The sequence below is a fragment of the Pterocles gutturalis genome, unplaced genomic scaffold (genome assembly GCF_000699245.1).
Source record: "Pterocles gutturalis isolate BGI_N339 unplaced genomic scaffold, ASM69924v1 scaffold32668, whole genome shotgun sequence".
Lineage (NCBI taxonomy): Eukaryota > Metazoa > Chordata > Aves > Pterocliformes > Pteroclidae > Pterocles > Pterocles gutturalis.
The window spans coordinates 35,148-47,764 of NW_010119122.1; the positions used below are offsets into that span (position 1 = coordinate 35,148).

At 39.7% G+C, this 12,617-nt stretch overlaps 1 protein-coding gene across 1 annotated transcript in view; it reads left to right on the forward strand.

The window, feature by feature from the left end:
* The window catches only part of PTEN (phosphatase and tensin homolog), a 31,622-nt gene extending 19,415 nt beyond the window's left edge, over window positions 1-12,207 (forward strand). Inside the window, exons 6-8 of the mRNA XM_010076468.1 lie at window positions 1,225-1,391; window positions 9,422-9,646; window positions 10,698-12,207. Coding sequence (XP_010074770.1) covers window positions 1,225-1,391; window positions 9,422-9,646; window positions 10,698-10,883 — 578 coding nt within the window. The 3' untranslated portion in view covers window positions 10,884-12,207. The remainder of the gene's footprint in view (window positions 1-1,224; window positions 1,392-9,421; window positions 9,647-10,697) is intronic.
* The last annotated feature ends 410 nt before the right edge of the window (window positions 12,208-12,617 follow it).

Genomic DNA, 12,617 nt, shown 5'->3' on the forward strand with positions numbered 1-12,617 from the left:
CCAGGCTGTTAGCATGCTGTTTTCACAGTAGGATGTTGGGGTAAACAAAAAATCTGCTAAGCGTGTGAAAGGACAGAGTAACTATCTACTTGGGCATCTTTGTGTACTACAATATTTTATGTTTCTGTGGAGCTTGCAGTGATTTTTTCTCAGAATGTGAAACCAATGGTCTGATATTTCTTTAGTCGTGTTATTTTTTCAGTCATGTTATCTATTGTGATGGCAGTAATTTTACCAACACATGATAACTTTATGTGACTTTCTTGTTATCTTCTGTCTGTTTTATAAAGCCACTGACCGAGCAGAGTGGTGCATCTTGGGCAAAATGAGGGGATGGTGGGGTTTCACGGCTCTGAGGATTTGAGGGAGATGCGTAGTGGTTTTATAGCCAGGCTGTTCAGCAAGATAGCATGGATGTGCTCAGCAGGGACTTGCACAGGTCTTGCAGGGGTGGTTGCAGGGTGGCTATGCACTCTGTGGCAGGATATGGCTCAGTGTGTCTTGTCTAGTCTCCGTCTGATACCAACAGAGAAGTCGGGAGCAAATGCAGAAAGACTTCTTCGAATAAGTTTCATTTAATATTTCTGGCTCTTTTGCTGGTGTCTGGCAATTTCCAAAGCAAATCTGCTCAGGCTGCACAAAAAACCCCTCATAACTTCAGCTGTTACCCCTGTGGATTTAATTTGGAAAGTTATACAATGGCTGGCACTTTGTTGGTGATGGTGATTTACAGGACAGACTTACTGTCTGTGTCTGTATAGTGTGTCGGTTTGTGTACTAATGTTAAATTTTCTCCTTGTTTTTGTTTGTGTAACAGTTCTGTTTCTGTAAGAGTAGAAATAAGTTTGTGCTGACGTTACCGCCCATTCCAATGCGAAGAAGAGATGAGAGAATAAAACCCCTCAGCTACATCTATATAATCTAGAAATGATATGCAAGGAAAATTCAAAAAGCTGTCACTTCATATAGTCATTTCTTATTATATTAAAATGAAACTTTCTAGGAATCCTATGTTTGCCTGAGAGTATTGCAACAAAGGACAAAAATCTGTAATGTTTTTTACAATAACATCTAGTAAAGTTTGATGCCCTGTGGTGCTTAGCTTTTAATATTTATTTAACTTTCACGATATTGTAGCTCACAATTGTGATTCTGATACTAATATTGTGCTTTTTGACCCTTTAAGGCATTTCTTACGAAGTGACACTCTGTTTTGCCGTGCAGATCCTCAGTTTGTGGTGTACCAGCTAAAGGTAAAGATATTCACCTCCCCTTCAGGACCCTCAAGGCGTGAAGACAAGTATATGTACTTTGAATTCCCTCAACCTTTGCCGGTATGCGGTGATATCAAAGTGGAATTTTTCCACAAACAGAACAAGATGTTGAAAAAGGTTGGTTTTCTCGCTCTTCTGGAAAATGTTGTTGAACCACTCCTGGTGCAGGGCTGGGATGCTGGTTATTCTTCAGTGATGTGTAATCACAGTATTTAATTCTTTGATGTCTCATTTTCCCAATGAGAAAATCTACCACAAAATGAAAGCTGAGCATTTTGAGAGTTGGTGAGATGAAGTACAAAAGTTGGATAAAAATTATACTGGATATGGATTGCAGTTGTTTGGGTCGTAGCGAGTAATGAGGAAGAAACATTCTCATTCTAAAAATAGACTTGCATACTGAGCGAGGTAACTCCAGCTGTTTTTTTCTCTAAGTTTTCCTAAGGTTTGAGCAGGCACAGGCACAGAAGATCCTGTCTGTGTGCTGTTGGCTGATTTCTATCCATCTGTCAAATTTGGTTAAATTTCCAAGATAATTGAGTTCCTGTGCACTTTGTAAAAGTATCTTTGCAATCTGTTCAGCCATCTCGTGGTTCCTAGCTGCAGTGGCTTGATGTTAGGTGTTTAGAGAATTCACTCAGAACTGAGAATTTTAGTAGTGTCTCAGTCGTGGAAAAAAACTAATCTAGAACTTACTTCGACACCAAAGTCAGCAAGCTCTTAAAGATGAATGCCTCTTCACTGCGTTTCATTAATTCTGGTGCTTGGGGAGCTAGTTTGCATCTACCAGAGTGAAAGGTGAGGATGAAACCATGTTGATAAAAGGCTACTTTTGTATTTACTACTTTAAATTCTTTATGAATAGTTATACAAAGGATGTTAGAAAATTTAAGAGCATTGGTGAATGAATCATGTGTACAAGCAAAGCATGAAAATAAGAAAATACTGGAGTGGGCTGGGAGACCAACATTAAGTGATGAGATAAATCTCTTATAACTGTGAATGCAGGTTGTACCTACTAGATGCATGTGTAAATCAACATTCTTGTGGGCTTACTCTGTTACAAGGTATTGTTAACTAGTTTAATGGTGTAATTTCATTAGCTGGAAATGTTGTGTTCGATTGTTTGCTGTGCGCTGATGTCTGCAAAAGTTTTTTAAACAGTTTCTTAATGGGAATATTGTCGTCTTCTGCCTGTTTAGTGAGATGGTTTAGTTGGTCAGTGCAGCTATATGCAATACAGAGAACTGTAAAACAAAGCATTTTAAAAGTAGAAATTCTACTTTAAGTCAACATTAAAATTATTGACATTTGAAACTGCAATGTACAGGAGCCAGTTTTGAGAACGGACTTTTAAAGGAGCAGCCAGATAAGTACTGTGGGCTAGACCTGAGGGATGCAGGAAGGAGATAAAACAAAACCCAAACATTTGAGGCAAGGTTCTGTTTTATCCTGTCTCTGTCCTGTCTTAACTGTGAATTTGTCGTTTCTCTACCATCTTCAGTAACATGTGGATTGCAAATGGGCTTTTTAGGGAGCTGCACTGTCCCTCCCCAAGTGAGCCCCTGAAATATCACAGTGCAGCTCAGATGCTGGATTTTGGCTCTGTAGCACCAGAAACAAACTCCTGTATTAGTTTTACCTCTATAGAGAGCACTGAGATCCAGTGACAGCATAAAGCAGAGCTCCTTGTTATCACATACCATTTCTGTAGTATAAATGCTGTCTTCAAGAGTGTGTAGAATTGTCTGCAGAAATGCATCAAGTGCATTACCATACTGTAGTTTCATTTCAGAGTGTCCTATCAGTCATGGTTTCATTTCTTAAGAATCTCTTTGTAGTTTCTGAGTAGCAGGTTGTTTTTTTTCTTTTTTTTTATCCTTTTCAAGTACTCTTAACTATTCAGATTCTGTGGATTACAGATAGTGCAGAGTTGCTCATTTTCTCAGTATTTTTGGACTACTGGGGCCAAGAAATGCTGAGATGGTGGAAGCTCTTCTTTCCATGGCTGCAGGTTTTTTCTGAGAGATAGAAACTGTCCCTTCACACCACCTTCATAATCTGCCTCAAAGATCTGTTGAATCTAGTGTCTAATGGCCCTCAACCTTGTGTAAGAATGGAGGCCAAAAGAAAGTAGGTGTATGGTGTTATGCAGGCCTGGTAAGAACACCTCTCTTAGCTTTGCTGTAAATACTGACACAAACTGAGAGCGTCTGGACTGGGTCCATGGATTCTCTCAAATGTTAGTCTGTTCTACGAAACCATTGCCGAGGTCTTCATATTGAGAATTAGTGAAATGTTCGATCTCTGACGTGTGCCTTGGTACCAGAGGAGATTCTTCCACGTGGTCCTTTTGACAGCTTGTTACGTAAAGTGATTAAGATGGGAATAGGGCAAAAGGTGAATATTTGTGGCAGAAAACATACCTTGGCACAGATTTGAACACATTCTTCCTCCGTGTGAGTGTTTCACTCTGTGCCTCTTCCTTTTCTAGATCAACTGATTCTACACAGTTCTTATTCAAAACCCCCTAAGAGAGGGCCTTCCACTGTGGACACTTGTCACATTTTGGAGGTCATCTCTAAACAGTGATCACCAGGGTCACTGTATGAAGAACAGCATAATTAGGAGTAGCAGGATCTTATCTTTCAGAGATTCTGGTTTATTCACTTGTGTTTGTGAAAGCTGAATTTACGGGTCTATTGCCTGTCGCTGATTCTTGCTCCTCCAAGGTTTTCTGTTAGCAGATTTATAAGTAGCTGCTAAACTTGTTTTCTTGCACACACATAAAGGCATCATATATCTACCAGTCAGCATTTTAACTTCCCATAAGAAACCTAATCGAAAAACTAATAACACTAATTAAAAGTGTAATTCACAATCCATTCTGGACCTCAGGCTGGAGAATGGCTATATGTCATCTCTGTAGATAAAGGAAAGTTTTGTGTCCTGCTGAGCTTGGTTTGGTGTTTGATACCACTGATCTCAGCTGAAGCACTCCAGATTTGCTCACCTGTACTTGCTTTCAGATTTTTTAATTATCTGAAGAACAGTAGCATTAACTGCTGAGCTCTCTAGTATGGAGGGTCCTTCTCAACTTTGATTGAGCTCTTCTTGGATAAAATTATTGTGCACGAAACAAAAATTTGAATGGCCAAGTGACTGGAAGCACCTGGCCTTGTGGTGTCAATGTGAAAGTTAAAGCAGTCAAATTTCCTGGTTTTTTAATGGCAAAACTTAATTTAAGCAAATTCAGTGGCTAGTGAGAGCTGACCTCAGCCAAAGGATTATTGGAACTGGTGAGAAGATGTTGCTAAGAGGGTGACTGCTTTGAAAAAGTTACCCTGTTTCAGCTCTTCCATAGTCTATGCCACCTGGCATCAGTTAGTAAATCCACAACTTTTGGTCTTTTCTTGTCTAATAAGGTTGTTTACTTTATTCTTGGACCATTTCTTCAGTATGATGCAGCTACCTCCTTTCAAGAATGAAATGCATTCTCATATGAGAACAAAATGGCTTGAGGCTCGAGTACAGTTACTGTGTATGAATTTCTGATGGATGGAAGTTAGTAATTTGGAGATCTTTTTGAGTGTGGTTTGTTTCTCTGACATGTAGCTTGGCTATTCTTCCATCTCAGACTGCTGCTAGAGTCTCTGCTTCAGTGTATCTGCGTGAAGCCTTTTTCTTCCAGTTATTGATGTTGACGGGATAATCTTAAAAGTATTTCAGAGTATCCTTATATCACTTGGTTCAATGAAAGTCTGTTTAAAAATAATACAGAAGATTTTGTAATCTTTCTACCTGCAGAGCTTGGGGGTAAAGGAGACCTTTTTCAGGAGTCCTGCCAGTACAAATGAGAGGGGAACATTGGTGTGGGGTGTTTTTGTAAAAGTCACTGCTGTTTTATACCCGGACTCCAGCGTGGGCAGGGCTGACAGCATTGCCTGAGTTGCTGGGTATGCCATTTCATCTCTTGAGGCTGGATAGATGAGAAGTTCTGCTACACAGTTCAAGAGGACTTTGGGTGATTGCTGTTTAGCAAACACTGAAGAATGTATTCTGAAAATGTCAGAAGACTTGTAACTGTTGATCTGAAAATGGTCCAAGAAGTTCCATCAGCCATGGCTATGGGAAAGCTGTGAGGCCAGCATGGAACAAGTTGAAACATGATCATCTTCTGATTGCTGGATAGCATCTCCAAAACCCTTAGCTGGCACTGCAAATTGATTATAAGTGCCTGCAGATCTCTCAGCAAAACTAAACTCCTAAGAGGATACAGGAACTCCTAGCTGATGGCTTAAATGATCTTGGATTTGGTTCTCAGTCTGCAGTTAGAGTCAGATACCTGCTCTAGAGTGAGGTATATTTTTCTGTCAGTCTGAGAACTGGAAAACTGCACAAACAAAAACAACAAAACAAGGGATAAGCCTTGTATGTCAAAGTGGTGGGATTAAATCAGCTTCCGTCTCAAGTGTGTGATAGTTCACTGTAGATTTTATGATATAGATCTGGTTATGGGAAGAAATATGTCTGCGATTTTTTTATTATTATTATTATTTAAAGCATATGCCTGTGATGTAACTGGAAGTGAAGCAAAACACATTCCAAAAAAGCCTCTAGCTACTACTTGTTTTCAGAAGCCTACTCATTAAACTGTGTTCCTGTGAGCACTTGATCTGGTATTCTGATTTGCTATATAAAGCCCAAGTTCAGTTCGTGCCTTGATTGTTAAAATGCCTGTCTTTGGCCTATATTACATAAACTTTCTTCAGTGTCTCCCATGAAATATCTTGGATCCTAATGCTTTAGCTGAAGCTGGCTGGATCCTCACTTTGAATAATGAGTTTTGTTTTTCAGTGAAATGAGTGACACAGTTTATCAGCGTTAAGAGCTAATTCCAAAAAAAGTGATCAAGTCTTCCCTCAATTTCAGTGGCTTTGCCATGTTCCAGTACCCATGAACTTAGTTTATTAAGCTAATTAAGTTAGTGCAGTGGGAAAGGAAGGAAAATAACTTGGTGCTGTAAAAAAGCTGGAGGGAGATAAAAGGATAAATGACCAGCTGAGCCAAGTTACATTGTTTGGTTTGAGTCCCTGAAGACCTCTGCAAATTTATCCCAAGGAAAACAGATTAAAAGATGTCTAGTGAGAAGTTTGTCGTCTGTCTTGTCTTCTCCAGACTCTATCAGTAAAGCTGAGTCCCTGCAGTTGCTTGTTCAGGCAGGCTCTTAAGTGACAAATAAATCCTTGCTGGTTCTGCTCCACGTGATGAAGTTTAAGGTGAGGCATGACAAGACTATGCCGTCTGCTTCTGCTGCTGTTGGTTTATGTCCAGTGGCCTTGTTTGCTTTGTCACTGTTTGCCTTCAGAGCTTCTTCAGCACTGTTGGTATAAGCCATGTTCCATCCATTTGCTGCAGCGTGTTCATCAGCTTTGACGTCACTGGAGGTGTTGTGGTTGGCACTGCAGGCCAGCACCAAAATGCATTGCTCCTTCTGCATTGTGGTTCTGAAGAAGGATGAAACCAAGAGGTGGCATTTTCCTTAACTGTGGTCGCGGTGTGGAAATGCACTTTCTTCTCTAAAACCTCTCTGGAAGGATGGTCTCTTCACCAGTCGGGAAACTGCAGGTGGAATATCCACCTGCCTACAGAGCTATTGGGTGCTGGAAACAACAGCTCAGGCTTGCCTTTTCCCACTGATTATTGCAGATAGCACCTGACTCCAAATCCCCCCTGTTCTGAAGCTGGAAAGCTGATGCCACGAATTGTTTCTGTTTTGACCTGACCTGGTCTTTTGGTTTGAGCAGGAGTAGCCGTCTCGTTTCCTTGGAGGTCTATGTATCTTTTGAGGGCCTCATCATCTGAGCATAGGAGGAGCCTGGACCAGGCTACCCTAAAGACATCTTCATGGGGGTTTTGCCTACTTCCACCTTCTTCACGAGACATCAGCAGGCAAAAGAATATACCCTCTTGCCCAGGATGTTCATCCTCTACTTCCAGATCCTGGGGTGGGCAGTTTTAAGAATGTTTCTGAGATAGTGGTAGTGAAGAAGAAGAGGAGGATGCTAAGTGTACGAGCAGGTTGGGCCTGGCAAGAACCTACGGACTGCTGCCTTGCATGGATGGGCTCCAACAAGGCTTCTTCATAGATGTGATGGCTTGAAGGGACTTGGTGGCAGCGACGAACATCTTTAGTCTCCCAAGACAACTGTAATTACAACATGTGAATCTGGTAGATTAAACTTGATTCCCAGAGATACTGGAGAGGCATGCGTTGAAGTGGATAACTACTTAACTACCAGGAGTGTTTCTGCCTGAATTATTTGTCTTTGCCCCTGCACTTTCTTGCAGGTTGGAGGTCTCTTGGGTGCTTACAGAAATGCACACAAGCTGGAAGTGGGTTTTTTATGCTTTATCTAGAATACTGAAAATAGATCTACTGATCTTCGGTAGAGAAGGCAGGTAGAAGTTGTTTCATCAGACACATCTGAATTCCCAGTATTTGTGTGCTCACATGTTTTTATTCATTTGTGAGGAAGAAGAATATAACTTAAGAAGTAGTCCAGCTCTTCCTTGCCCCCTTCTAAATGACCCAAGAAAATGTTGTGATATTTCACTGGTGCCAAATTGCCTTCAGCAAGGAGGCATGCTCATATGATACACGCTAGAACCACTTTTGTTCCACCTCTGGTTGCCCCTCCACTTACCAGCAGAGGTGAATTGCTCGGAAGATGGGGCAAGACCTGGGTTTTCCAATCAGAATTTGGAATTAGATCTTGCTGGTAAACCACAATACATAAATTAACTCAGAAAGAGATGGTTTAGGTTCTGGTCCTGTATAATATCAAGGAACGTTAGATTCTGGTATGTGCTAGCTTTTTTACCCCTGCAACTTTTTTAAGAAATGCAGAAATACTGACTCTTGTGGGAAGACTGGCTGTTTGCATTTTGGATCTTTTCCCTGAAGACTCAAATCAGAGTAAACCAGAAGGTTTCATTCATAAGGAGGAAGTAAATGTAGCTCAGAATTTCAGATGATGAAATGCTTAATGTGCTAGTCAGGACCAACCTGCGAGCAGTACTTGATCTTGGAGACATCAGCTCTTGACTGGTGGAAGTATGGCAAGTGATGGAGAATGAGCACAAGAGCGTTCAGTGCATCCTATAGAGCTATTTAGCTGAGAGCTAATAGTTCCTAGGCAGAGATTGTCTAGCCAAGAGCAAAGCGTTGCTGCTTGTTCAGTAACACGTATGATGATAGACACAAAGACCCTACTAGTCATCACGAGAAGCATGGAATATCCTGGCTGATGGCTAGTTCTCCAGTGACTTTTAAAAATCACTGATCCATTTCCATTTAGCTCTTTGTACAGGTATACCTGTTGCAGTATTACAGTGGGTACTCTAACTTGTGCCTTTCCAGCTGTTGATAGGCAGCTGTCAAGTTCTGCTTAAGTTGAATAGACTTAAACTGTTAGTGCCTGATCTTCTCATTAACATTCCTGTTGAGTAGAAGGACAGCAGATACTTTCAGAGTCTGACTTTCTCTTAGTGCTGGTCAGCAAACCTCTGACTGGTAGAACTCATCTTTGTAAAGCAGTAATGAATCCACCACATTCGAAGTCCTGTATTTGTAGGGTGGATTTGCTCAATTATGGCTATTTCTGTATAAAAATAAAGAAAAGCATTCAGTTACACAGGAAACTGGGGGAGGATGTTCTCTGTTGATTTTACTCACCTGAGCTGGTTTGTACAGGTTGTCTATTGGGTTTGGCTACTGTGTGGCAAGGTATGAGCAAAAAAAAAAAAAAATCTCTTTATGCCTTGTGATTATACTGCTTAATTTATTTTCATCTGCTTTTTTTGTAGGTATGATAGATTGTTTTAAAACCAACTTTTGATAAAGACTGACTTATGAAAGCCTAGTTAGTTAAAATTGAGTGTGTTTAATGCAGAGTTTTGTGTATTGTCTAGGAGAATTGGTGAAAATGTCTTTGCATGTAATGTAACCAATGATGTACTGTGTCCATACAATTTCTGTTTGATATTACCAATTTGTTTTTGACCAGATGATGATATTAGTCTAATTAATGTGCCACTAGTGAATACTAAAGCAAGTTTGGTTTTTTGTGTTCTTCTTCCCCCAGGACAAAATGTTTCACTTTTGGGTAAATACATTCTTCATAGGACTGGATGAAAATTCAGACAAAGTAGAAAATGGAAGTCTAGTTGCAGATCAGGAACTTGATGGTATTTTCAGTACAGAGCGCTCAGATAATGATAAGGAATATTTAATCCTTACATTAACAAAAAATGATCTAGACAAAGCAAATAAAGACAAAGCCAACAGATATTTCTCTCCAAACTTCAAGGTCAGTATATATTATGTGTAAAGAAAGCTGAAAAGCTGCATGGTGTTGTCCGATTTGTCTTTCTTGCCTTAAGGGAGGAACCATTTGAAACTGCTGTCTGTGTAGAAACTGAATTAATTTATTAGTATTGCCACCACTTAGAAAAGCTTCTAGCTTTGTAAGTTTATCTGCTTTTTGGGGAATTGATAGATGTTAAAAGACCACAAGTAATGGCTTCGGGTTGTTTCAGGTATTTATCAAAGCCATTAGAGATGAGTAGTAGGAGACCCAGAGACCCACGTGGCATCTTTCCTGTAGCAGCTGATTCCCGTGAGCTTTACACAGCAATTCCTGAGTTGATTTGCAGAGGTGCCCGCTTCATGGGAATACCTTAACCTGTGAGTTTAGCTTGGAAGAGTGTGAGCCACTGCCAGCACTGTTTTTAAAAATGAAAAAGGCATTTTAAAGAATTTTAGCTTTTTCTAACTTGCTCATAAATTGTTGGTTAGACCCCAGCAGTGCTCATTTGAAGGTAATGGTCATAGTTGCTTGTTGGAATGTTGCTTGGGTCAGACTTCTAAAATACCCCCCCCCCAAAAAAAAAAACCAAACCAAACAAAAAAAACAAACCAAAAGAAAAAAACCCACAAAAAACAAAACACACCACACACACATTAGTGTTTTGTTCATTCCTGTGCACTCTTACTACGATCTTTTTGTGCTCTCAGAGGTCTAAAAAGTAGGACAGTCAAAGCTTAGCGTGTCATGGCCTGCCGCAGTGGTATGTCCTGCTGCTTTAGCTCAAGACTACCAGTGCAGAAACGCAGAACTCCTTCAGCTGGGCTTGAAAAACCTGCTAGTTAGCCAGTTCCTTATTTTGTCAGGGGTGGTAGCAAGAGGCTGGCTAACCTCAGAAGAGTTCACTCTTTATTTCCTTCTTCCCAGAGCAGAGAGAGGAGCACTCGTGTGATTCAGTGTAGAAAAGGAGCCATGCTGTTAAAAATTGCATTGTTACCTGTGCTTGGTTAAAGTTCAGGTTCCCTTTATAAATGTTTTTTTTTTCCTTTCCCAGGTGAAGCTATTTTTCACAAAAACAGTAGAAGAGCCATCAAATCCAGAGGCTAGCAGTTCAACTTCTGTAACACCAGATGTTAGTGACAATGAACCTGATCATTATAGATACTCTGACACCACTGACTCTGATCCAGAGAATGAACCTTTTGATGAAGATCAGCATACACAGATTACAAAAGTCTGAATATTTTTTTTATCGGAGATAAAAAAAACACACACACAAAAAAACAACCAACCGTGAAGAGTGACAAACTTGAATAAACTGAAAAAAAAGGACCTTTTTAAATGGCAAAAGGACACAGTGTCAGATTACAGTGATAGGCACAATTCTTTCCTGACCAATCTTGTTTTGCCGTATAAATCTACAGGGTTTGACACTTGTCCAGTTGGGAAAAAAAAAGGTTACGTAGCTCTGATATGTATATACCTTTTTGTGTCAAAAGGACATTAAAACTTCAATTAGGAACTATAAACATGGCACTTTCCCATTTTATTCCAGTTTTATAAAAGTGGAGACAGACCTAATGTGTATACGTAGGAATTTTTCCTTTTGTGTTCTGTCACCAAACGAAGTTTTGAAAATATACAGGTTCACATCCTGCCCCTTTTTTTGCACTTGTGTGGCAACAGAAAAGTCTACAGTTGGCTAAGAGATGTTTCTAGAAGGTTTTACTACATTCTAATGCATGTATTTTGGATGGGGGATGGAAAGTAATGCTCAGAAAGGAATATAGTCTGCTGGAGCTTGGCCTTTGTACCACATCCAGCTATTTACATGCACCTTTCTTTGGCATGCTACCATAATTCATCCTCGACAATTGAAGAATCGCCGCTGTCACTGCTTGTTGTTTGTGCATTTTATTTTTTTAAGTGTAATGGTGCTAGAAAAGGCAGCTAGAGGGAGTGATACTGTATAGGGGTACAGGAATGAACCTTCACAACATCCTAAAGACTCACAAATGAAGGGAGAAAAATTATTGGGGTCACAGAAAGGAAACACAGCAACAATGACTTAACCATACAAATGTGGAGGCTATCAACTCAAGTACGGGCTTGAAACAAATTGTTACAAAATTTGACAATTACTTATTCATTGGGGTTTTTTTTCTGAATTGTAATGGCTGCTCCATCTCCTGTGTAATCAAGGCCAGTGCTAAAAGTCAGATGCTATTAGTGCATACATCAGTCAACATCTTAAATGTATGTTATTAGTTTTTCAATCATATTCAAAATACTTCATGTGCTGCCTTGCAAGCTTTTTTCTCATTAATATAAAAATATTTTGTAATGGTGCACAGGAAATTTCAATTGGAGATTCTCCAGGTTAATGCTTGTTTTGAAGATTTATGATGCATTTATTCAATCAAACCTCTGTCAGCCATACCACCCCTTTGACCTTACACATTCTATTATGATGAGTTTTGCAGTTTTGCACACTTTTTTTTAAAAAAAAAAAAGTCATTAACTGTCAGGGAATTTTACTTGAATACTCAGTACCTACGATGTTTTAAAAACAGATGTTACACATGATACAGAGCAAACCAGTGTTGCAGTAAATTCCCAACACTGTGTAGATGAAGATGTGTACTTCTAAAAAGCAGAGCTTGTCCCAAATGTATTGTTTGCTGTTAAAAAAAAAACACAAAACAAACCAACAAAACCAAACCAACCACCCAACAAATTAGATTTCTAAACTGGCAGTGTTATATTATTTGTTCGTAGGGATATAGCCAGGAGTAGGGCTTGAGATGATTCACTTTTGGTATATAATTGACATGCCCAGACTGCAGATGACTTCAGAGTACAACTACTGTTGCATCCAAATGTGAAGTAGCTGACAAAATTGTTCTCTCTAAAGTATGCCATGAGTAGCTGTCCCCAAATTTACACTTTTTTTTTTTTTTAAGATGAAATACAA